This window comes from Portunus trituberculatus, chromosome 21 (assembly GCF_017591435.1).
Source record: "Portunus trituberculatus isolate SZX2019 chromosome 21, ASM1759143v1, whole genome shotgun sequence".
Taxonomy (NCBI): Eukaryota; Metazoa; Arthropoda; class Malacostraca; order Decapoda; family Portunidae; genus Portunus; species Portunus trituberculatus.
In genome coordinates, this window is record NC_059275.1 from 18,682,233 (window position 1) to 18,707,232 (window position 25,000).

General features: G+C 48.3%; 1 protein-coding gene across 24 annotated transcripts in view; it reads right to left on the bottom strand.

Annotated features, from left to right (window-relative positions):
• The window catches only part of LOC123507147 (homeobox protein Meis1-like), a 518,053-nt gene that overhangs the window by 101,139 nt on the left and 391,914 nt on the right, over positions 1 to 25,000 (bottom strand). For all 24 annotated transcript variants that reach the window (XM_045259776.1, XM_045259787.1, XM_045259783.1 and 21 more), the window contains one exon: positions 15,817 to 15,959. In XM_045259776.1, the coding sequence (XP_045115711.1) occupies positions 15,817 to 15,959 (143 nt within the window). The remainder of the gene's footprint in view (positions 1 to 15,816; positions 15,960 to 25,000) is intronic.

A 25,000-nucleotide genomic window follows, 5' to 3' on the forward strand; every position in this document is an offset into this window, starting at 1 on the left:
CATTTCCATATGCAGATGAGCCGGGCTGGTGGCGTTATGGGCCCCGGGGAACAACCAGGAGGGGTCACTGCTCCCCCTTCGTCCCCCTCCGTGCCTTCCTTTCTCTCCCTTTCCTCTGGTCCTCTCTCCTCCTCCTTCAGCCTCCTGACGTGGGCTTGCAGGGAAGGTATTAAAGATGCCTCCACGAAATATCTCCAGAGCGTTTCCTTCCCGCTGAGTAAGTGTCCTAAGTCCATTTTATTACGTCAGTTTGAGTTGCTGTCGTTTCGCTCAGAGCTTCTTGATTTTATTTTCTCCTTTTCTATCACTTATTTTTCACTTTCTCTGTCTGTCCTTTTTCTCTCCATTTCTTTTTCGTATTTCTGTGAACCTTGTCGTGTTTTGTTGCTCTGGTGTGTGTGTGTGTGTGTGTGTGTGTGTGTGTGTGTGTGTGTGTGTGTGTGTGTGTGTGTGTGTGTGTGTGTGTGTGTGTGTGTGTGTGTGTGTGTGTGTGTGCGCTTGAGTGCCACGTCTCTTATCTCTCGTAGTGATGTGATGATGATTCTCGAGTAGCCATGAAGATGACGAGGCGCTTTCATCGCTTATGTTCGTCTTAGGAGCGCATATTTCACTCTCTCTCTCTCTCTCTCTCTCTCTCTCTCTCTCTCTCTCTCTCTCTCTCAACTATACATTCATTCCAGTTGCACCTTCTTCCTTATTCATATATTTTCTTACACCACACACACACACACACACACACACACACACACACACACACACACACACACACACAAACAGACACTACCTCTCCTCTTTTCCTACCGCTCTCCACGACCTCTATCCCTCTCGCTCACACACACACACACACACACACACACACACACACACACACACACACACACACACACACTCTCTCTCTCTCTCTCTCTCTCGCTCTTCTCTCTCTGTGCACCGTTCCCTCGCTCCTCCCCGGCCGCCCCTCCTCCTCGCCCCTCTCAGCGTGACAGTGACAATGATTTATCGTCTTCTCAGCGTCCCTCGAGACTCCGCCAGGAATACGCCGCCCTTCCACAAACTGGGAGGCGGGAATTTGGAGCCAGGGAAGAGGGATGGAGTCGGGAATGGGGTCTCCGCTTGGAATAGTGAGGGTAGCGGCTCCTTACTTCCCGAAATGAATTACTTGAAAGCATACCCTTCAAAGCCACTAGAATACTTGCTGATAAGAGGGAGAGGGAGCGAGAGAGAGCGAGAAAGGGAGAGTCAAAGTGAGAGAGAGAGAGAGAGAGAGAGAGAGAGAGAGAGAGAGAGAGAGAGAGAGAGAGAGAGAGAGAGAGAGAGAGAGAGAGAGAGAGAGAGAGAGAGAGAGAGAGAGAGAGAGAGAGAGAGAGAGAGAGAGAGAGAGGGACGTTTTGGAACTATTAGGAATTATGGTCAGCTATGGGTCGGAATGGTAATGGACGGATCAGGAATGGCAGGAATGCTAATATTTGTAGCTGGAACGCGTCGGTGGCAGCCTCCCATCCCGCATACATGGTTCCCCCTTCAACTCAACCCAGTGCCAACACGTCCCTCCTCCTCCTCCTCCTCCTCCTCCTCCTCCTCCTCCTCCTCCTTCTCCTCCTCCCTTATAGATCGACCCCACACCAACTCGTCCCCCTGAAACATGGGCTTCATGCCAACTCGTCCCACTCCAAGACCGAACCCAAGCCGACTCAGTCACACGAGAGGGAATCCCCGCGCCAATTCACACTCCAGTAAGGATCAGATGCACACCAATTCAAGATCGGATCCCGGCCAATTCGTCCCACTGAAAAAAAAGGAGAGAGAAAAGGAAAAAAAATCGGTCTCGCGCCAACTCGTCCCAGTGGCAATTCGTCCTCGTCCCCGTGAAAGAGTGTCTCCACGCCAATTCGTTCCCCTCGATGACAAGCTCCACGCCAACTCATCTACTGGAGGAGGATCGATCTCGTAATAAATCTTCGTCTTTAAAACTCGCCCTTTCACCGAGTCACTCCGCAAACTCTCAGGATCTTGGGGGCAAATCGAGCCAAATAAATGTTTCCGTCCAGATGTCGTGCAAGGAATCCGCCCGTCTGTCCCTCCTTCTGTCCGTGCGTTCGTCTGTCTGTCTACATCCATCTGTGCACCAGCCAGGGGGTCGTGACGGGCGAGTAACGAGGGAGGTGTGACGGGATTAGGACATTCATTGGTGTTTTTTTTTTTTTAATCCCTTCAATGAGTGGAGGCCAATAACGTCCTTGTGCCTCACGCTCTCCACTCCTCATAGACCTGCACTCTCTCCCGCGGCAAAATTAATACGTGTAATCACCCGCCAGCTGAACACGAGCACGCGCCTCACATACTTCCATTGGATTTTACTGACGGAGAGTGAAAAAGTGAGAAGAAAATGTAAGGAGAAGCGTGAGGATCAAGAAAAAAAAACCTCCTTTGATCCTTGACATCTCGCCCCGCCTCCCGCGCCTTCGTCATCGTGTGGTGTTAACATCGTCACAGGGAAACAGGCAGGAGGCCCTTCACACACGCACCTCGCGCCCCGCTGCTGCTGCTGCTGCTGCTGAATTGCAAGGTGGATGTATTTAGCTTCCAATCCCTTTCCTCCCCACGTAAACCCTCGCTATTAACTCAGGAGGTAAATCTATGGACTAAATTATATCTACCTCTAAGACGTTGCTGAGCCCAGGCGTGATGAGAGAGAGAGAGAGAGAGAGAGAGAGAGAGAGAGAGAGAGAGAGAGAGAGAGAGAGAGAGAGAGAGAGAGAGAGAGAGAGAGAGAGAGAGAGAGAACCTTCTGAGCTCGCATCTTTAAAATAAAACGGTGGGGCCTTTCTCACAACTCCTCCTTCTCCTTCTCCTCCTCCTTCTCCTACACCACCACTACCACCACCACCACCACCTCCTCTTCTTCCCCTCGACTCAAGTGGGACTCGTGGTAAGTGCCGCGTGGAGTACGAGTCGGAGTGTTTGCTCGTGCTATTGTCACCCTCGGGCGTTTGTTTTTATACCTCTCGGGTCGTGTAGGCTGTTTAGAGATCCGCTGTCGATTGTGCTAAGGTCCTTCACGCCTCTCTTCTCGATAGCTCCTCCTCTCCCCTCCGCCCACCTCCCCTTTGAGTGGCGCTGCGATAGGAGGCCAGGGGGAAGGGACGCGGGGAGGTGTCGTGTTAGGTGTAAAGGTGTACCCAAGGGTGTATGGGCAATATAAAGGTGCGCTGGGAGAAGTGTAAGGGAGACGCAGGTAAAGTAAGGTTTTGAATAACAGCCTCGGGTTTGAAGATGCGAGGAAGGACGTGCGTGGCCTGTGATGGAGCTGGAGGTGGCTGTGTTTGACGTGTATTTGTACTGGTGTTGTAATTACTGTTATGAGAGAGAGAGAGAGAGAGAGAGAGAGAGAGAGAGAGAGAGAGAGAGAGAGAAGAGGCCAAGCTGCTACAACACCACCGTGAACAAAGCCTGACTCCTTGGCACGGCTTTTATGAATGATGATCGCACCGTTGACAAGCTTTTAGAGGTGACGAGGGCTCCACCACCACCACCACCACCTCCTCCTTCTCCTGGTGAGCTTAGTGGTGTTGGTACGTGGTGGTGATGCGGCGGTGGTCTAATGGTGATGTCTCCCTGTCTGGCGGCCTTGTGGTGGTGACTGAGGGATGCGATGTGGTGGTGGTGGTGGTGGTGGCGGAACAAGACATCAATCATAGTGTCACTTGTCAATCTGCCTCAATAATATCTGACTAATCCTTCTCGTGTCTGTGTCAGGTGTCCAGCTCCCACCGCGCCCCGTCCCTGCCCCGCCCTGTGCCCTGCCTTGCCCTACCCCTGCTCCTGCTCCTCCCCATTGGTGCCATTCTCACACGCCCCTGCCCCCCTGCCACACCCTAACTCTCTTCTCTTCCTCTCCCTGTCCGCCTCTCACCCTGACCTCCCCCAACATCCTGGCTCTTAATTCACTCATACCCATTGGAGTTCATTGTACATCTCATATCCTCTCATCCTCGACACTCCTCTCCCTTCCCTCCCGCCACATCCTCCTGTCCTCTACTCCACTCGTCTCTGCTACCCCGCCACTCCACTTCACTCCACTTCACTCCTCTTCCACACATACCTTCACTTATCCATCCTCTATTGGTACTGTTTTCTGTGTTCCTCTCTCTTTTTCACCACTGTAGCCTTGAAGTCACCAATATATGATCACATTTCACTTTTCTTTTGTATTTTTTTTTACTTCACACATATCTTCGCTGGTCTATCCTCCCTATTTAATCCTGAACAGTGTGTCTTCTGTGTTTCTCTCTCTTCTTCACCCCGGTAATCTTGAAATCACCAGCATATTACCCCATTTCACTTCATTCATGTATTTTCAACTACTAAACACGTCTAAATATTGCCAGAAATAGGCCAAGAATCTGACTCTATCAATAGTTATTAGTCTCTTATCTCTTCAACTGTAAGACTAAGACAAGCAGTAAAGATCACGTAGCATATAAAAAAGTCAGTGCTAAAAAAGAAGAAAAAACGGTAAAAAAAAAAAAACCTATATATAAGACAAGGCGATTAAACAAGTGAAGGATGGCGAGCGATTAAGAGACTGAATAAGTGCAACAACAAGCAATACCGAGAGAGAGAGAGAGAGAGAGAGAGAGAGAGAGAGAGAGAGAGAGAGAACAGGTGGAAGGATGGCACGATACATACAGGTGAGAGAGGGAATGGGGGAGGAAGGGAGATGGGAGAAAGATGGAGAGATGGTGTAGCATGAGAGAGAGAGAGAGAGAGAGAGAGAGAGAGAGAGAGAGAGAGAGAGAGAGAGAGAGAGAGAGAGAGAGAGAGAGAGAGAGAGAGAGAGAGAGAGAGAAAGGAGGGGGAATGAATAGTGGTGGAGGGTGTGGAGGAGGGTGATACCAGGTGGAGGAGGAGGAGGGAGGAGGTGGAGGGACGGAGGGAGGGAGGGAGGCAGCGACTGGTGGAGGGAGAGACAGCGGCTCCCTGGGCGACGTGTCAGGAGGGTGACAGACCAAACAAGCGACACTTCTCTTCCATTAGTGAGCCTGGACCAGCGCCTCCCCCCGACACACAGGCACGCCCCCTCCCGCCCAGGCTGAGGTAAAATAACCCCAACGGCGTCCTGCAGGAGAGCACACAGGCCCCTTGGTGCAGGACGTCCCGGATAGGGCGGCCGGGACTCGGTCGTTGGAAGGTGACAATAAATGGACATCATCGGAGGTGTTTTATTTCCGCCACTGCAATCCATACAGTAGACACGCGTAAACACTGCGCCCCGCCACGCCGATGTTCTGTTCCACCTCCTCCCCCCCCTTTTCCTATATCTCTGTTCCACCACTCGTCCATGCCATGCGCCCTCCTCTCCTCCATTCCACTTGGTGTCGCCCGTGTTCCACCGCCGTCCACCCTCCGCTTTGTCAGTGTTTCATTCTCTGCCACATACCTGTTATCCCCGAGCCATATCTCTGTCCCCATGTCCTCCCCCTGTCCTCCTCCTCCTCCTCCTCCTCCCCTGCAGCACTCACTCCCTACCCGCAGCCCCGCACCCTCCCCGCCTCGTGTGTCTGTGTGCTGCACCGCGCTGTGTACTGTGTGCGCATCAAAACGAGAACACACGAGAACACAGGAGACACTTAACGCAGCAACAACGCAGCACAAACAGTATAACACAGCACCGCTCTCACTGCCAGATTGTAGTGCCACACACACACACACACACACACACACACACACACACACAAGGCGACATCACACGAAAGCCACGCGACTCTTGCACAACACGCCAAGAAGTGTCAACCTGTCACACACTAATATATTTACCCACACGGTGCCAGTGCCAACCAAACATTTAAGTCATGTCCTTTAGTGCCACATGTCCTCCAACCCTTCACTCTGTCCCCCAGCCAGCCAGCCAGTCAACCAGCCAGCCAGTCAACCAGCCAGCCAGCCAGCCAACCAACAAGCTAGTCAGTCAATCAGTCAGCCAGCAAGCCATCCCCTATCTACCCATCTATCCAGCCAGCCATCCAGCCATGCATCCAGACAGCCGTGTTCCGCAAGGTGCAGCACGGAGGCGCAGCTCACCGCACATTACCGCTCCACACACTGACACGCTTCAGTCCATCACCGTCAGCATACAAACTACTTCGGCGAGCAGACTTACTATCGGCGACACCATCACTCCTACATCACCATCGCCGCTATCACTAACACCACCGGACGCCCTCTCCCCCTTCCCCGTCCCCTCCCCGCGGCCGAAGATGACAGGAGTCTTCATCACCACCATCAACATTACCATAATCATCTCGCACTCACCCTTGTCGCCTCTAACAAACGGCGCGAAGTGAGACGCCGCCCGATCCTGGTGTAGCACGCTGATTGCACCACCGCACCACCGTGTTTTGGGTGCACAATGACGGTGCTTGAGCGGTGACGAACACGGTGCTCAGGAGACGGAGCAGCCACGCCCTCCACGCACCGGATATGAGAACACGTCGCTTGTGCCTCGTGTCAATCCTCATTGTTATAATTTCCCAAGGCTTTTCTTTGGGGAGTTTCCGCGACACTGTGACGACTGTGTGCAGGTCATCGCTCTTACGGAGGAGGAGGAGGAGGAGGAAGAGGAGGAGGAATGAAGGAATCTTAAGTTTAAACACCTTCATTACCATGACGTGTTTCCATATTCTCTCTGCTTACTATTTGGTGATTTTATACAGCTTCATCCTCCACAGACCCTTGCTTGTGTCAGTAAAATGGTCTACTCGTACACAAACCTCAAGTTAACAGTGGTGGAGGAAGGAACCTACTTGCAGCCACAATTTCAACCACACAGACACACCACACTTTCAACCACACAGACATACTACAATTTCAACCACACAGACACACCACACGGAAGTCAAGTCAGGTTTTCTTACACAGGCGTTTCTCCAGCTGGCCTCGCCTCGCCTGACTCTCCCAGCTCTCCTCGTGTCTGGTATTGATGTGCGTGATGTTTCGCTCCCAAAAACGCGTGACGCCAACAAGGGATTGAAGCGCCGGTGAGAAAATGTTTTGTTCCGCTGTAATTTAGCTGAAGGCTGCAGTGGCGTTGCTCGTCTTCCTCTCACTATTGCTGTGGCTTCTGTTAAAGGTAATGGTGTTGTGTGGTGGTGGTGTTGCATAAGGATCCTCGGCCGCCAGGTGTATCCCTGAGCCGGCTTCCTCCTCTCACCCTCTCCCGTCCCTGCCATTGGTTGCTGCATTTCTCATCAACCTCGCTCCTTCCCCTCGTCCTGGCCTCACTAACGCGTCCTTCGCATCTCCCCTTTGGCGTCTCGAGCCCCTTGATCTTGTGACGGCGCCTGGTGGTCACGGCATTATTCAGAGGGGCGGCGTCTCGTAGTGTCAGGAAGGAGGGCAGGCGAGTCAGGTTATAAAAGATGCACAACACCCAAGGCCTTTGTCCCTCAGCCTGACGCCTTCATCTTGACTCGCCCGAGGAAAACATTCGGGCTTACATTCCATCCCAGCCTCCACCTTCCCGCCGTCGGCACATCTATATGCCTGAGGGGAAGACGCCGCGTCCCTCGTGACTCATCTTTTTCTCCTCGGTAAACGGGGAGGAAGTGTTCGGTGCGACTCCTCACTTTCAAGGTGGTCGGTCGGTGCCGCGGCCTATGGGGGGATGGGGGAGGGCTGGTGATCATGTCCATTAGCCTTGGGTGAGTTGTTTTAATAATTCAGAGGGCTAGGCCACCCCCTGGGTTCTCTTGGGGGAACGGTGCCGCCCCGGACATCTTGGCAGACGTCGACGCCCCTCCAGGGAACTCCAGCGACCTGCCGCGCCCCGCCGTAGAAGCCACAGCGCTGCGTCCTGTCTCACTGCCTTTGGGACACCCTCAGGCAGCTCTCGCCACGTGCCCCTGGCGCCCCGGCCCTGCAGGGACTGCCCTCCAGGCAGCGCCGCCCACACGCTCCGGGACAAGTTTATGGCTCGCCACTAAACGTTCGAGGTTCAGTGGGAGAGAAATGTGTGAGTAACATTTTTCTCCTTCACGCCAGAGTAAGAATTGGATTCCAGCTAGAACGCGGAGCAGAATAATATAGGAATGTCCTCCTCCTCCTCAGGCCCTGAATCCTGGGAGAGACGCGCGCACACACACACACACACACACACACACACACACACACACACACACACACACACACACACACACACACACTCACTCACACACAGGCGCCGCAGTAAATCATTCGGTTAAATGCAGCGAAGTTTTCATTGGATTTAAAGGACACGAGGAGCAGATGTACACTAGAATGAAGTGAGAGAGAGAGAGAGAGAGAGAGAGAGAGAGAGAGAGAGAGAGAGAGAGAGAGAGAGAGAGAGAGAGAGAGAGAGAGAGAGAGAGAGAGAGAGAGAGAGAGAGAGAGAGAGAGAGAGAGAGAGAGAGAGAGAGAGAGAGAGAGAGCGAGTACTGAGTAAAAACATGAAAGGAGACACTAGCAATGAATCAGGGCAGCGGTGAGAGACTCTAGCCTGAACTGACTGACGGCTTGCAAGTGGATGAGACTGTGGTGAAATAGGCTCCGGGTTCAGGTGGGCGGGGTCAGAGATTGTAGGCGAGGTTCAGGTGGGCTGTGTGTGACCTCACTAAGAAGTCTGATGCATTATTTAAGTGGAGTGAGGGAGGACAAGCCATGAGTGGTCCGGGACTCGCCCTCCCCACTTAATCCCACTTTCCCTTGTTACTCTAGTTTGTTCCTCAGAGCGACGACGAGAATACCGGGGCGCAGGTACCAGGAGGAGGAGGAGGAGGAGGAGGAGGAAAAGTAGATCGAGGACGAAGGGGACTAGTAGGAAGAAAGAGAAAGATACAATGAAAAAAAAAAAAGCAAAACAGGTGGAAAGAATATTGAAGTCAAAGGAAAACAAAGAAAATTGAGAAAAAAGGGAGAGAGAGAGAGAGAGAGAGAGAGAGAGAGAGAGAGAGAGAGAGAGAGAGAGAGAGAGAGAGAGAGAGAGAGAGAGAGAGAGAGAGAGAGAGAAAGCAAAAAGACATCCAAATATCACCTAATAACATGACGAAAAAACTCACATCACATCACCATTACACTACAGAACCTCATGCATTTCTTTACTTCACCCCCACCACCACCACCACCACCACCACCACCACCACCACCACCACCACCACCACCTCATTCCTGCGCCCCTTCAGCTACACTATCACTTCCAAATCAACAGCTGCGGGCGCCTCTACCTTCTGCTTTGTCCTGGAGCCCTCTATAAGGAGTCTGAGGATCGATAGCAGAGCAACTTCGGGATCCGGCGAAGAGAGGGAGGAATCAGATAACATTACTGTGGCGACAATTGCCCATATCCTGCCGAGAGAGAGAGAGAGAGAGAGAGAGAGAGAGAGAGAGAGAGAGAGAGAGAGAGAGAGAGAGAGAGAGAGAGAGAGAGAGAGAGAGAGAGAGAGAGAGAGAGAGAGAGAGAGAGAGAGAGAGAGATATTGGAGGAGTAAAAAGGAGAGAATTTAGAATGGAATATTAGAGGAAATAGAAAAAAAAAAGTGATGATGGGACAAGTGGAGACTGACGAAGAGGAGGAGGAGAAGGAGGAGGAGGAGGAGGAGGAGGAGGAGGAGGAGGAGAAGGAGGAGGAGGAGGAGATTAGAAAGAAGTGAAAGGAGAGCAAAAAAACAAACAAGGTGAAAGGAAAATAAGGAAACAGAGCTGAGGAAGAAGGAAGAGAAGGAGGAGGAGGAGGAGGAGGAGGAAGAGGTGGAGGCGCGAGGGGAGTAGGCCGCCTCACCCCTGCTAACTCAACCACTCTGAACACACGATCTAACTTTCCTCTAATTCCTCCCCAAACAGGTAAACTTTGCTCCTCATTTCCCCTCTGTATTAACTGCCAGCCTCTCTCTGATTTGTTGAGCGCTTCCCCTCCTTTCCTCTTCCCGCCACCTCCCCTCGCCCCTCCCTCCTCTCTCCCTCCCTCCTATATTGTACTAAATGTAATAATTACAAACAGGTTTTCTCATTTCCTTTAATCACGAAGGGCCAAAAGTTATGAACTATTTCCCTTGTGTGTAACTCCTGCTGAGAGGGAAGAGGAGGAGGAGGAGGAGGAGGAGGAGGGAGGAGGAAGGAGGAAGGAGGATGGAGGAAGGAGGAGGAGAAAAATGGAGGATATAGGTGACAACAGGAATATGGAGAGAATAAAGACAATAAAAGGAGGAGAAAGAAGGAGGAAGAAGACGAAGAGGAAACAGAGAAGAAAGACGAAATAAAGAAGAGGAGGAAGAAGAAACAAGACGAAACTTTCAACCAAAACTTAGAAACAGTAAAAAAAATAACAAGAAAGTGAAGAACTAATGGCGAGAGAGAGAGAGAGAGAGAGAGAGAGAGAGAGAGAGAGAGAGAGAGAGAGAGAGAGAGAGAGAGAGAGAGAGAGAGAGAGAGAGAGAGAGAGAGAGAGAGAGAGAGAGAGAGAGAGAGAGAGAGAGAGAGAGAGAGAGATTTGGAAAGACAAGGCGTGGAAATGTAACAAAAAGAGACAAGAAAGAAACACACACACACACACACACACACACACACACACACACACACACACACACACACACACACACACACACACACACACACACACACCAAGAAAACAAGGCAGGAAGCAAATGGATGGTCGGAGGAAGAGGAAAAGGAAAAAGAGAAGGCTGCCTGGCTGGAGGAGGAAAAGAAAAAGAAGAGGAAGAGGAAAAGGAGAACAAAAGGAGAAAGGAGAAAAGGAGAAGGCACCATAGACGATAAGGAAGAGGAAGAGGAAGAAGAGGGTGTCAGGCTGATGAGGAAGATCTTGAGAAATGTAGAGGAGGAGGAGGAGGAGGAGGAGGAGGAGGAGGAGGAGGAGGAAGAGTACGAAGGAAGGACTTGAAAGGAGAGAAGAGATACCAAGAGGGAAAAGGGAAGCCTCCAGAAGGAAGAGGAAGGTGTTAGGAGGAAGGAAGAGGAGGAGGAGGAGGAGGACGCGGAGAGGAAAAGGAAGATCACAGACGGAAGAGGAGGAAGCTGAGAGGAAGAAGAGAGTAGGAGGAGATGAGGGGAAGGCGCGGGAAGGAAGAGAGGAGTCCCATTGGGAAGAATAGGGTGCCAGAGAGTCAGGTAGGTCCATGGTGTCAGGTAGGGAGGGAGTGCCACCTATCTCCCTCCCCCTCTCCCCTCCCCCCTCAGTCCTCTGATGTGGCATAGACTCGGTCTCCCGCGGAAATTGGATTTCAATATGTGAGGGAAACTTCCAAATTTCCCGCCTCTGTCGACCCGCGACCCCCATTGAAATTTTAAAGTTTGGTTTCCTGAAGGGGACGAGAAGACTGTGTCGCCCTCCCCCTCCCCTCTCCTCCCTTCCCCTCCTTGCTCTCTACGTCCTCCTCCTCCTCCTCCTCCTCCTCCTCCTATACCTATTTGCTTGCCTTAGTGTGGGCGGGTGAATGCTTAGGTGGATTGCAGGTAACGTGAGACTTGGGAGACTTTTCCTGTCTCCACACACACACACACACACACACACACACACACACACACACACACACGTATATCGCGAGAGACACTCCACGCCCTCTCTGCTGATCGTATGGAAAATTTACATAGATTTGAATCCGATATGCCTACCGAATGTCTTCAATCCTCAGCCCAAATTTGGAATCTGGAACCCCGTCCCCCTCGCCCTCTCTCCCTCTCTCTCTCTCTCTCTCTCTCTCTCTCTCTCTCTCTCTCTCTCTCTCTCTCTCTCTCTCTCTCTCTGCGGCGTGATGGATGGATTAAGAATTTCACACGAAGAGGGAAAGAAAGAGAAAAGAGACACACAGAACAAAAAATGGGATTGGAGAGATACGAATTGGTGGAAGAGAGAGAGAGAGAGAGAGAGAGAGAGAGAGAGAGAGAGAGAGAGAGAGAGAGAGAGAGAGAGAGAGAGAGAGAGAGAGAGAGAGAGAGAGAGAGAGAGAGAGAGAGGGAGAGAAAGAGAGAGAGGGAGAGGGTGGGAGATTAATAAATACATGAGGAGGAGGAGAAGTGATAAATTTGTGGATAAGAAGAAGGAATGATGAGTGTGAAGGATAACTCCCAGGATGAAACAAGACGGTGACACTTCCCAAGACGATGAACACGCAAAGAAGAGGGAGAGAGAGAGAGGGAGAGGAGGAGGAGAGGGAGAGGAGGAGAGGAGGGAGGGATAAATGCAGTGAGGAGGAGGAGGAGGAGGGAAGGGTGACACGGACAATGAGACACAACAAGATGGATGGTGAAAGGGACATGATAGCAAATTCTTGTCACAATTGCCTCAAGAGCTTCAGCAGTGTAGGACTAACAGGAGTAAACATCTATCTCTGCATCTATCTCTTCTTCTATCTCCACCACCTTCTTTACTCTCTCCTACTCCTTCCACCTCCTTCTCTCCTATACACCTTTATTTTTTCCTATCACCATTCACCATCACCACCACATCACCTCTATATCCAGCACCATCATACTCATTTTTAAGCTACCACCTCACCACTACCACCATCACCACTGCCACCATCACTGCCATCACCACCACCACCACTACCATCACCACTACTACCACAGCTGCCCAGTCATAGTTTAAGTGATGATTTCCGTCCCTTCCTCCTCCTCCTCCTCCTCCTCCTCCTCCTCCTCCTCTTCCTTCTCCAGTTCCTGCCATTCACCTTCTCTTTATTCTTCTTCATATTCTTACGTCATGTCAGACAACAACCTTTCCTTTGCATAATTAGAGAAAAAAATCAAGCACTTCTCTCTCTCTCTCTCTCTCTCTCTCTCTCTCTCTCTCTCTCTCTCTCTCTCTCAGCTGGTTCCGCCCAAAAACAAGAGGGAAAAAGGTGCCGCTCAACTCCTATATTGGAAAGCTATAAAGGCGATCTCAATGACCCACTTCTCGGCGCTGTAACGGGACGGAAATTTAGTGCTAACGAACGGCCTATACAAACATGTCCGCTGCTACCCTTGTCCTCACACCCTCAGCTCTCCGTCGCCCGCCCGCCAGCCCGCCGCACTGGTAGAAAGGTTGTGTGTGCGTGTGGGATGCAAGGGGACGTGGTTACAAATGGTGCATGCTTCTACTATACTACTGCTGCTGCTGCTACTGGTACTGCTGCTGCTGGTGTGCGTTGTGTTTGTTGCAGTGTTCTTCTTCTCCTGTTAGAAATATACTACTACTACTACTACTACTACTACTACTACTACTGCTGCTGCTGCTATTACTACTACTATTACTTTTTTTTTTTTTACGTAAGGCCTTTAGCGCCTGTAGGCACACTTGAAGAGTGTATGGGAAGCGCTGTTCAGCTTCCGCCCATTAGTGGCGCAGGCAATTTTATTTATAGTGGTACCTATACTACTAATACTTCTACTACTACTGTTACTACTACTACTACTACTACTACTACTACTACTACTACTACTACTACTATTACTACTGCTACTATTGCCTGAATATGTATGTTTGTATCTACGTCTCCTTTATTCTACAACAACAACAACAACTACTACTACTACTACTACTACTACTACTACTACTACTACTGATGCTGCTGTTACATATCTAAATTGAAAGATATATGACGATGTTTTACTCGGTGTGTGTGTGTGTGTGTGTGTGTGTGTGTGTGTGTGTGTGTGTGTGTGTGTGTGCGAGCGCGTATCTCACCCTGTCGTCGTGTAGTTTATAGAAACCACCATAAACCTGCGTGATGTAAAAGGATCTTAACTCATCTCTTTCTTTTCTTCTTCCCCGACGCTCCCTGTTTTCCCTCCCGCCTCCTCCGCTACCACCACCTCCTCGCCTCGCCTCGCCTCCTACAGCCACACAGTACCGCCTCCTTGCCTCACCTCCTCCCCCTCGGCGGCTCAGAAGTCTGTAGGGCGGGTGGCAGAAGGCAGGTCCGGCGTGGGGCAAATGTGTCATAATGGGGGAGGTGAGGGATGGTCGGAGTGGAGGGTCGCGTGAGGCCTCCCCGCCACAAGGGCCAACCCCAATTGTTCCTGATCTAGCTATTTGCACGCCACCACACACTCACACACACACACACACACACACACACACACACACACACACACACACACACACACACACACACACACAAGAGTTGTCAGGAAATACAAAACCTTTTCTTGTACGTTGAAAGTATCCACACTTTTCACTGCCTCTCTTTTTCACAGTTTCTTTCCTCGTTGTTCCGCAAAAGACAGGTAGGTGGACTGCAGAGAGAGAGAGAGAGAGAGAGAGAGAGAGAGAGAGAGAGAGAGAGAGAGAGAGAGAGAGAGAGAGAGAGAGAGAGAGTATAGCGTGGGCGTCAGAACATTCAGCTCACACAAAACTCTCCATCAAATCATACCGTAACCCTCCACAACGCACCACTCCCGCCCACCCACGCCCCAGCCCACGCCATCCATCACTCCGCCGCATGACAGCCCCCACCTTGGTCCCCGATGCGGCCACCACCACCCCGCCGCCGCCTCGTGACGCCAAGTGCATGGGCGTGTTGGTGCATGACTCCCGTAACAAGCCACTTCCAAAACATGTGCTTTCCGAGAGAGAGAGAGAGAGAGAGAGAGAGAGAGAGAGAGAGAGAGAGAGAGAGAGAGAGAGAGAGAAACATCCACATCCAAAGAGAGAGACCAACCATCTACACACACACACACACACACACACACTAGGGGTGGCACTGTAGGTGATTGAAGTGTGCCAGAGAGTGCCAAGCGAGAGGTCGAGTGGAGGCTTTCAGGGCCAGGCCAGGTCCCGGGGCGCCCCTAAAGGGAGGTCCCTGACTCACGCCTCTCAAGGGCTCCAGTGTAATAAACAGTAAAAGTTAATGGAAAGGATGACGAACGCTATAAATAAATTGTGTGTTGAGCTGCAAGTGAACATCAAGGCCACGCCACCAGATAGACACACACACACACACACACACACACACACACACACACACACACACACACGAATGACGAGTAAGGCGACGGACAGACTTATAGAGACGGACAGAGGACAAACAAAGAGGTAAGGCGAGAATGAGACACAGAGAGACATGCTAGCAGTCACATACACACCGACGCACGGACAGACTGATGGACGAGGTGGATGAGGCGTAGCACGGAGGGAAAAAGACATGAAGGAGATGAAGTAAATATGTAAGTGGATGACAGGATGAGAGAAAAGACGTTGTAGAGATGAAGAAAAATGAGGAGTGATAAACGGGCTTGAAAAATGCGGTTATAAAGAGGGAATGTGAGATAGGTAGAAGGAAAGTAGGAAAGTATTATATAAGTAGATAGATATAAAAAAAATACTGAATCAAGAGAGGAATGTGAGACGTCAAGCTTTAAATAGACAAAGAAGTGGAATTATAGATAGAACAAATGAATGAATGAATGAAAGAATAAAAACAAAGAATTACAAGAAGAAAGAGAGACATAAGACCACAAACCAGGGGAAAAATCACGATACTGACAAACCTAAGGAAACAAACACCCCATGAACACAGGAGAGTCTGCAAAAGAAGACTAAGCTAACCAAACCTAACCTAATGAAAGCTAACCAAACCTAACCTAACCTAACCCCACCCAACTCAACCCAACCCAACCTAACCTAACCTAAAACAAAAGCCACAAGAAGAAAACGAGACACTAGACCACAAAAGTAAAGAAATCACGTGACTGACAACTCAAAGGACACAAAACACCGGAAAGTCTGGAAAAAAAACACTGGGGAACCTACAGACGGAGGCGCAGACGGCGAAAGAAACAGAGACAGGTTGGTGTACTTACTGTGAGGTGCTGGAAGAGCCAGGCTCGGAGGATGTTGGTGGCCACCTTGGGGAAAATGCCTCTTTTCTTCTGGTTTTTCTTGGAAGCGTCGTCATCTTCCTCTGTGCCTTCCCCTGAACCGATGCTTGCGTTGCTGGCGTCACCTGAGGGATCAAAGAAAATGGGAGTTAGAATTTACGAACATGGATCGAGCAGAAAACGTAAACGGGGTGAATAATTATGCAAAGGATGGGAAATAAAGGGCGAGGAGGCGAACTAAACCGGTAATTAAGCTGTAGGGTTTGATTAAAAAGAATATGGGTGATCAAATGAGTGAAAATATAGAAATTAGGATTTACAAACAGGGACTGAGCAGAAAATGTAGGCAGAGTGAATAATTAAAGTGGAAATGAGGAATAAATGTCGAGGACGCAGAACTAGGCAGGGAATTAAGGCGGAGGGATTGACTGTGGGAGAATGTGATGATAAAACCGAGCAAGGGAATGGAAAATGAAAGGCAAAAATTCGACGAGATGAAAAAGAAGAGGAATTATAAAGAGAAAAGAGAACAATGAAGTAAAGAAGAAAAACTGAAGGAAAGAAAATAACAACTAGGACAAAAAATAGATGGAAAAAAAGGTGAAGAATATATATATATGTATATGTCCACAAGAAAACTACTAAAAGAAATACAACGTCAGCAGGAGATGAAAAAGTGAAGGAGAGAGAAATGAGGTGAATTAAAAAGGGAGATTGGGCATGTAATAAAAACAGAACATGGCGACACGCAAAAAAGCAGCAGCATAGAAATTAGTGGTGATGTTCCTCAATGAAACACATCCTGCTTTTTAAAGGGTGACGATGATAATTCAGTTTTTGTGAGTATTTTCAAATTACACGGTGACAGAAGACAAATGAATGAGAGAGAGAGAGAGAGAGAGAGAGAGAGAGAGAGAGAGAGAGAGAGAGAGAGAGAGAGAGAGAGAGAGAGAGAGAGAGAGAGAGAGATTTACACACTAGTAATCAAATACATATATTAGAATGCAAAGTGTAGTAGTAGTAGTAGTAGTAGTAGTAGTAGTAGTAGTAGTAGTAGCAGCAGTGGTGGTGGTGGTGGTAGTAATATGAGGAGGAAGTGGAGAAGTAAAGATGGACAGGGACAAGAGGATGAGGAGGAGGAGGAGGAGGAGGAGGAGGAGGAGGAGGAGGAGGAAGGGCAAAAATAATGAGAATAATAATAGCAACACACTCGGGGATCGCATGGCGGACACCCAAACAACAAACCCTTTATCCAGCACACCTAGAAACGGTACTTTAGCGGGACAGGTGGTGGTGGCGGCAGGTGGCTCGGTAAGGGCGGGGGACAGGGAAGCAAATGTCACCACCATCACCATTCACCACCATTACCACCACCTGAACGGCCGCGTCACCCACTTGGCCATGTACTGCTGGGATTTAGACAACGAATCAAAACGCAGCAAGGTAAACAGACCCCCCTACACCTCACACGCCTCTCCACGGCAACAAACACCTTCACAGCTCCGCAAAAACGCCTCGTACGCCTTGCAAATGAATGGTCATAACTAAATTTGCATGGTGCGCCGAGCTAATGCAATGATGAGCGGGGAGTGGTGACGCAAAATGACACGTTGCGCACCGCTGACTGATGGCGCCGAAGAGGTAATCGTGGGACGCTTTGTGACTGGCTGACTGGAGGCCGTAACCATTCCTGATTGGTGGGATTTGGTCCACGGCGTAAGCGACAAATGGCCGGCGATTAAGCAAGTGCTCCCTCCACCGTGATTAACTGTATAAACAACACACCTCTTTATTATCATCATAATTCCGAGTTTCAGGGAGTGTGACGGGCCAGCGGCGGGGCACAGCTGTGATTTGGCTGTGGGGCCAGGCTGGGATCGGGTGATGGGAGGGAGGGCCGGGAGGGGAGAGGAATGAAAGGTATGACGAGATAGAGACTGGATGGGAATGATAAACAGAGACACGAGAGCAGGATATGGGAGAGGAAAGGGAGTCAGAATGGAATGATAAGCAGGTAAGGGGAGATGAAGGGTTGGGAAAGGAGAGAAAAGAAAATAGAAGTGAAGGGACTGAGGAAGGATAAATATAGACACAGTAGAAATATAGCGAATAGAAAAGAGTGTAAGGAATAACTAAACAAGAAAAAGAAAGAAAGGAAGGAAGGAATAAGGGAAAAGAATAGGAGGAAGGAAAATGAAGGTGGTATGAAGGATGAGACAGACGGAGGACAATGGAAGGAAGGGACATGAGAAAGGTAAGTGAAGGACAGAAGGAAGGAAGGAAGGAAGGAAGGAAGGAAGGAGAGTGAAGCAAAGGAGAGAAGGAGAGAGAGAGAGGACACTCACGATGCCTCCTTTCTTGATGTGGCGTGAAGACAGATACACACAGTCCTCCTTCCCTCCATCTTGCTCCTCCTCCTCCTCCTCCTCCTCCCGCCCTCCATCACTCATCACGGGTGCCAGAGCTGCGTTGCCTCGTGCCTCCCGACAGCCACATTCTCACTTGCTCCTCCACCTTCCTCACGCTGCACCTACTATTACTACCACTCGTCCTCCTCCTCCTACTCCTACTCCTCCTCCTTTTACAGCCGCCCCCGCAAGGCTGTTCCTCATTTCTTCTGTTAGTGATACTTCCTCCTTCGTTCGTTGGCCTCTCTTGTTGCCTCATCCTATTCTTCTTCTTCTTCCTTTGTTTGTTGTTGTGTATGTTTGGTGTCGTTGTTGTTATTGTTGTTGTTGTTGTTGTTGTTGTTGGTGGTGGTGGTGGTGGTGGTGGTGGTGGTGGTGGTGATGGTATCGTTTTTGTTGTTGTTGTTGCTGGTGGTGGTGGTGGTGGTGGTTTATATTTTAATGGTGTGTTTCTTTCAATTTTTAAGCTTACTTTCACGATATGTTAAATGAAAAGAGAGTTTTTTTCTATTAGTTATTGTTATTATTACTGTTATCATTATTATTATTATTATTATTATTATTATTATTATTATTGTTATTATTATTATTATTATTATCATTATTATTATTAATAAATCAATTATTACGGCATTCACTACAACTCTCTCTCTCTCTCTCTGATTTATCTCCCTCCGTTCCTCCTCCTCCTCCTCCTCCTCATCGTGTTCCTGCTTTGGTCGTCGCTTCTCCTTCCCTCCGCGCCTTTCTCCGCCCCTCCTTTCGTCGGTGTTTTATCTGCCTCCCTCCTTCCGTCCTCACACACCTGCCAGGTAACTCGGCCCTCGTTACGTATTCTAATGTGACACTCGGCTGTCGTCCTCGTCTAAACTGTCTCCCGCCCCTCTCTCTCTCTCTCTCTCTCTCTCTCTTGTTCTCATTCTGTGGTTGGATTTTTGAGGTTTTCGTTTTCTATATGTATGTTTTTTTTATTGTTTTATTTCGTTTTCCCTTTTCGTTTTTTATGTTATTTTTTGTTTTTGTTTTTGTACTTTTTTTTTGTTTTGTAGTGAGCAGCGAGTAGATTTTCCTTTTTTTTTATTTATTTCTTTTTTCTTTTTTTTTTCTTTTCCCTCCCGGTGCATTCAGTTTGCATGTTTGTGTTCCTTTTAATCGTGTTTTATCTCCTTTCATTTTTCATTACCTCGCTTCATTCGTTGTTTTTTTCTCCTCTCTCTCTCTCTCTCTCTCTCTCTCTCTCTCTCTCTCTCCCACTTTCATTTCACAGCATCCCTCCCTCCCTCCCTCTCCCTCCCTCTCCCCCTATCTCTCTCTCTCTCTGCCACCAATAATACCTCCCCTCACTCTTCCTCTCTCCCCTCATCTCTCCCTCCATGCTTCACTCTGCCTTGCACCTTCCCCTCACTTTTTTGCCTCACTTCTATCATTCCCCCCCTTAGTCTCAAGCCCCATTCCTGCTCCCCACCCTCCCCTCTCTTCCTCCTCTTCCTCCTCTTCCTCCTCCTCGTCCCCTCCCTTCCCCTCAACACCAGAAAGGTAATGTGATAGAGTGAGTCAATTAAATTACAAAACGTGAGAGTCGAGGCTCGTATTGTTGGGGATGGAAGTTCTGAAGTCTGAAGTTATCCGAGGTAGTTTTTTTTTTTTTTTTTTTACGTTTTCATTCTCTCTCTCTCTCTCTCTCTCTCTCTCTCTCTCTCTCTCTCTCTGGGTGTAGTTTTGTTTTCATTTTGCGAAATTTTTTGAGCGTTTGTGTTTTTGTTTGAGTTTTTTGGGGGAAGGAGTTAGAATTTTCAGGTCTTGTTTTGTGTGTGTGTGTGTGTGTGTGTGTGTGTGTGTGTGTGTGTGTGTGTGTGTGTGTGTGTGTGTGTGTGTGTGTGTGTGTGTGTGTGTGTGTGTGAGGACTGAAATATCATTCGGAGAGAGAGAGAGAGAGAGAGAGAGAGAGAGAGAGAGAGAGAGAGAGAGAGAGAGAGAGAGAGAGAGAGAGAGAGAGACTAGCAATCCTTTTTCTATCCCTTTTATCCTTTATTTTCATTTATCTTCATCTCCTTCCTTTCCTTAACCAATATTTATCATCTCCTTTCCCTCCTCCTCTCCTTTTCCTCCTCTCCGTAGCTAACACCCTCTAAGACCCTCCTCCTCCTCCTCCTCCTCCTCCTCCACTATACTTTCTCTCCTTCCTCTCCTCCACACACTCGGCCAGGACACTCGTTAATGGTGGTTAATGGTGATCAATGCGCCCAAGGATGATGATGATGGTGTGGGGAGGCGGCCATCTGTCGTGTTCGCCCGCCATCACTATCACCATCACCATCATCAAGGTGGTGGTGTTGTTCCGCCTGCTGCCGCTGCTATCCTGCTACCCTGCTACCCTACTCACACATACACTGGCGAGTATTTATAAATGTTTTGCTCTCTCACTCTCACCGTGACAATTTTCCGGGGCCGCAGAGATGATTAGCGAGGTTTCCAAGAGTGTTTCTCCAGTTAGTAATGTAGAAATTTTGTCATTCTGCTTCTAGAACTATAAAAATACCTTAAAATTCCGTGTCAGTTTAAATAAAGGCTTTTGAAATGGTGAAGAAGCACCGAAAGGTTTGAGAATACGAGCTATACACACACACACACACACACACACACACACACACACACACACACACACACACACACACAAGAGATTAGAACTTGGGTTAGGTTAGTTTCGATTGTCTTTCTATGGAGGTACGTATAAAACTCCACCCCTTTACCTCCTCTCCGCCTCCTCTCCCCATCACCCCTTTACCCCAATTGTCCCCCAAATCAAGGTATCACAGACGGGCGTGGTGATGGATGGCGGAGTGTCATGCGGCAGAGTGGAGTGGCTGGCCCGAGAGCTGCCGTAATAATTGTCATTGGCGATATGGAAAGAGAGTTATTCGAATGGTAATGACGCGTCCGAACCCACGAATCAGAGAGTAAACACCTGAGCGTACCGCCAATCAATCAGCCAGGTGAGTGTGGTATCCTCCTCCTCCTCCTCCTCCTCCTCCTCCTCCTCCTCCTCCTGTGTGTGTGTGTGTGTGTGTGTGTGTGTGTGTGTGTGTGTGTGTGTGTGTGTGTGTGTGTGTGTGTGTGTGTGTGTGTGTGTGTGTGGCAATTACATGATCAGAAAATGATTATACAGTGAGGAAAAAAGGAAGAGATGGATTAGGATAAAGTTAGAGATGGAAAGGGGAAGGAGAAATGAAGGAAAGATGAAAGAAATAAGAGATAAAAGAGTGAATGATAGAGAGAAGAATAATGGACAGTAGATAGGTAAAGAAAGAGAGAATCTGAAAGGAAAACAAACACAGAAGAGGAAAAAGGAGATAAGAAAGAATGGGAAGAGGAGTAGAGAAGTTGAGGAGAAAATGGAAGGCATAAGAGGAATGGGAGAAGGGAGAATTTGAAAGGAAAACAAACACAGAAGAGAAAAAAGGAGGAAAGGAAAAATGGGAAGAGAAGTAGAGAAGAAGGGAAGAGAAGGAGAGAGAGAGAGAGAGAAAGAGAGAAGAGGAATGGGAGAAAGGGATGGGATGGTAATTTACATATCTCCCCCATTAGATATATTTCTTACATCTATTAGGGGCGTCACGGCGTCACCATCACCACCATCACCACCACCACCACCACAGTCATTACATAGGGTGATTCTGGCCTGCCCTTCTTCTCTTTGTTATTTCCATCATTAATTTTTTTTATTCATCTGGTTCTGTGTGTTATTTGTTGCGTTATCTTCTTCCTCTTCTTTACTCTTTTTCCTTCCCTTCTATTGTTCGATTTAAGTATCATTCTTATCTTCTTTTGCTCCTTCTATCCTCTCCCTCTCCTTTACTCCCTTTCCCCCATTCTTATCTACCCTCCTGTTATCTCCCCTTCTCTCTCTCTCTCTCTCTCTCTCTCTCTCTCTCTCTCTCTCTCTCTCTCTCTCTCTCTTGTACTGATAATTCCATGTACTTTCGCTACAAAAAATATTATAATAGCTTCCTTTATAAATACAGTGATGTGTGTGTGTGTGTGTGTGTGTGTGTGTGTGTGTGTGTGTGTGTGTGTTTGACAAGTAGATATAGACTACAGTGAACATACATACATAGGCGCAGGAATATCCTTGTGTGTGTGTGTGTGTGTGTGTGTGTGTGTGTGTGTGTGTGTGTGTGTGTGTGTGTGTGTGTGTGTAGGCGCGGGGATGAGCGGGTACAAATGGTGATGACTTTATGAACAAATGGTGATGACGGGGCGGCCGACGCTGGCATGCATCAGTCTGGGATGGGATGACCCGCCGCTGAAGGAATTAAATGGCAAGACCTTCCCGCCGCGGAATGATGATGATGGATGGAAGAAGAAAACGGTGATAATGAGAGGGAAGAGAGGGAAGCGTGGATGATGATGGCGGCGGTGGCGGTGGCGGTGGCGATGATGGTGGCGATGGTGATGGTGGTGGTAGCCATGTAAACGAAGAAGGGATAAGAATGGAGAAGATTAATAAAAGATAACGATAACAAGGAAATCCATAAAAATAATGAGTGATGATGGTGAAAGAATAAAGCGATAAGATAATACAAAATAAGAAATAAAGCATTAACAAAAAAAAAAAAAAAAAAAATCGTTCAAAATTCAATAAAAGATAACGACAAAGATCAAACGAGGGAAGCGAGTGTGAGTAACGATGAATTAACTTGGTCTATCAGTGATCACAGTCCTCTTCATTCACTTCATTCATTACGGCAGGTGAATAAAGCCCAGTCACCGCCATCATGTATCGTAAAACCTTTCATTTCAGCCTTTTTTTTTTCTTTTTCCTTCCCACTGACCGAGTTTCCGTTTCAAGTGGTCAGACTCTCTCTCCTCCCTCCCTCCCTTCCTCTATTTCTCCTCCCTCTACGTTTTTTTTTTCTTCCCTTTCTCTCTTCCTCGTCTGCGGTTATCCATTCACCTGGTTCTCTTTACCCCTTTCCTTCCCCTCCGTTTATTCTATCTCTCTTCCATGTCCCTTTCTTTGGCAGTGTTTCTCTCCCCTTCTTCCATTTATCTGTTCTTCCTTCTAAGTCCTTGTCCTGCTTCTCTTTCTCCTCTTCCATCTGTCTTTGCGGCTCTTTTATGGCCTCTCTTCACACGCCCTACTTCCTTCCTTCCCTTCCCTTCTTCCCTCTCCTCCTCTTTCTCTCTCTCTTTCTATTCCCTCTACTGACTCATTCTCGTTTTCAATTGTATATTCCGTCCTTCATTTTCTTTACGCTGCCCAATAACCTTTCCCTTTTCACTTCCCTTTTCCTCTCTCTCTCTCCCTCCCTTCCTTCCTTCCTCTCACTTCCCTCCATTCACAAATACACACACCCACTATTTTAATCCTCCTCCCTACCACCCAACTACTCTCCCACTCACTCACTCACCTTACTCCCCCAAACCTCCTCTCTCTTGCCTCCCCCTTCCCCACGCAACTAAACCTCCATTTTGACAGGTGATTGAAGTTGCGCACGATAGAAAATAATCTTTCAATCAATGGCGGATATTAGCCCCAAACTGAGCTGTGATTAGAACAAGTGAATCCCAGTAATTTGCAGTGAGCGCCATTGTGTTAAGGGTTGAGTTGCGGGCATTGTTGTGGTGGCCCTTATGTTCTCCCGCCCCCTTTCTCTTTCCCCCTTTTCTGTTCTGTTCCTCTCTCTCTCTCTCTCTCTCTCTCTCTCTCTCTCTCTCTCTCTCTCTCTCTCTCTCTCTCTCTCTCTCTCCTCTTCTGTGATTTTTTTCTTTCATCTTTCTTTCTTTCTTTCTCATTTTCTTTTTTCCATTTCCGTTTCTCCTTTTCGTTTCTAATCTTGCTTTCTTTCTTATATTCCAATTCATTTTCTTTGTTTCCTCTCTCTTTTCTCTCCTCTTTTCTCCTCTCCTTTCTTTCTCGTCTTATTCCCAGTTTCTCCTACTTGTTTCTCAATCCTTCTCTTCCTTTTTCTTTCAATCTTTCTTCTTTTTCTTTTCTTCCCACTTGCCTCTCGTTTTCTTTTTCCTGTTCCATGTCGTGACTTTCTTCCACTCATTTCTCTTTCTCTTTATCCTGTTTCTCTTTCTTTTATTCCTCGACCTCGTAGCAAGAAAGGGTAATAAGAACGAAAAATAAATAGAAAACTTGTCACGAAATCTCTCTCTCTCTCTCTCTCTCTCTCTCTCTCTCTCTCTCTCTCGTAGAAGCAAGAGAAGTGACAGCAGGAGAGTTAATAGCCATGAAATGAGGCGAGCGTCGGGAAGGAGTGTAAGCGTTCGGTCATCTGTCAGTGGCGTGGAGGTGAGAGGCCGCCGCGTTGCCTGCGTCCTGTACTGCCCGGCCCCTGCACGACAATGGTGGCAGCGGCGTGGATACTCAGTGAACGACAGTACTTATATAATTCATGAAAATATTAACCCCATTCAGTACCATGCCGTGTTTTCATATCAATTCTTCTTGCTATTTGTGGTTTTATACAACTTCAGAATCTTGTATAGGGAGTAAAATAATGAAGACAGTGGACATTAGTCTTCTGACCTCCAATGACTCTTCCTAATGTCAATAAAATGGTCTAATTGTAGACAACTCTCAAGGAAAAATGTATCCCAGTACTAAAGAGGTTAAGAATTAGAGGAGTGTATGAAAACAAGGAGATTTTCTGAGAGCTTCAGTGATGTAAGGATAAAATAGATGAAAAAAAGGACACTTATTCAGGAAAAGAAACAGGTTTTTCAGGCAATACGCGAAAACTTACAAT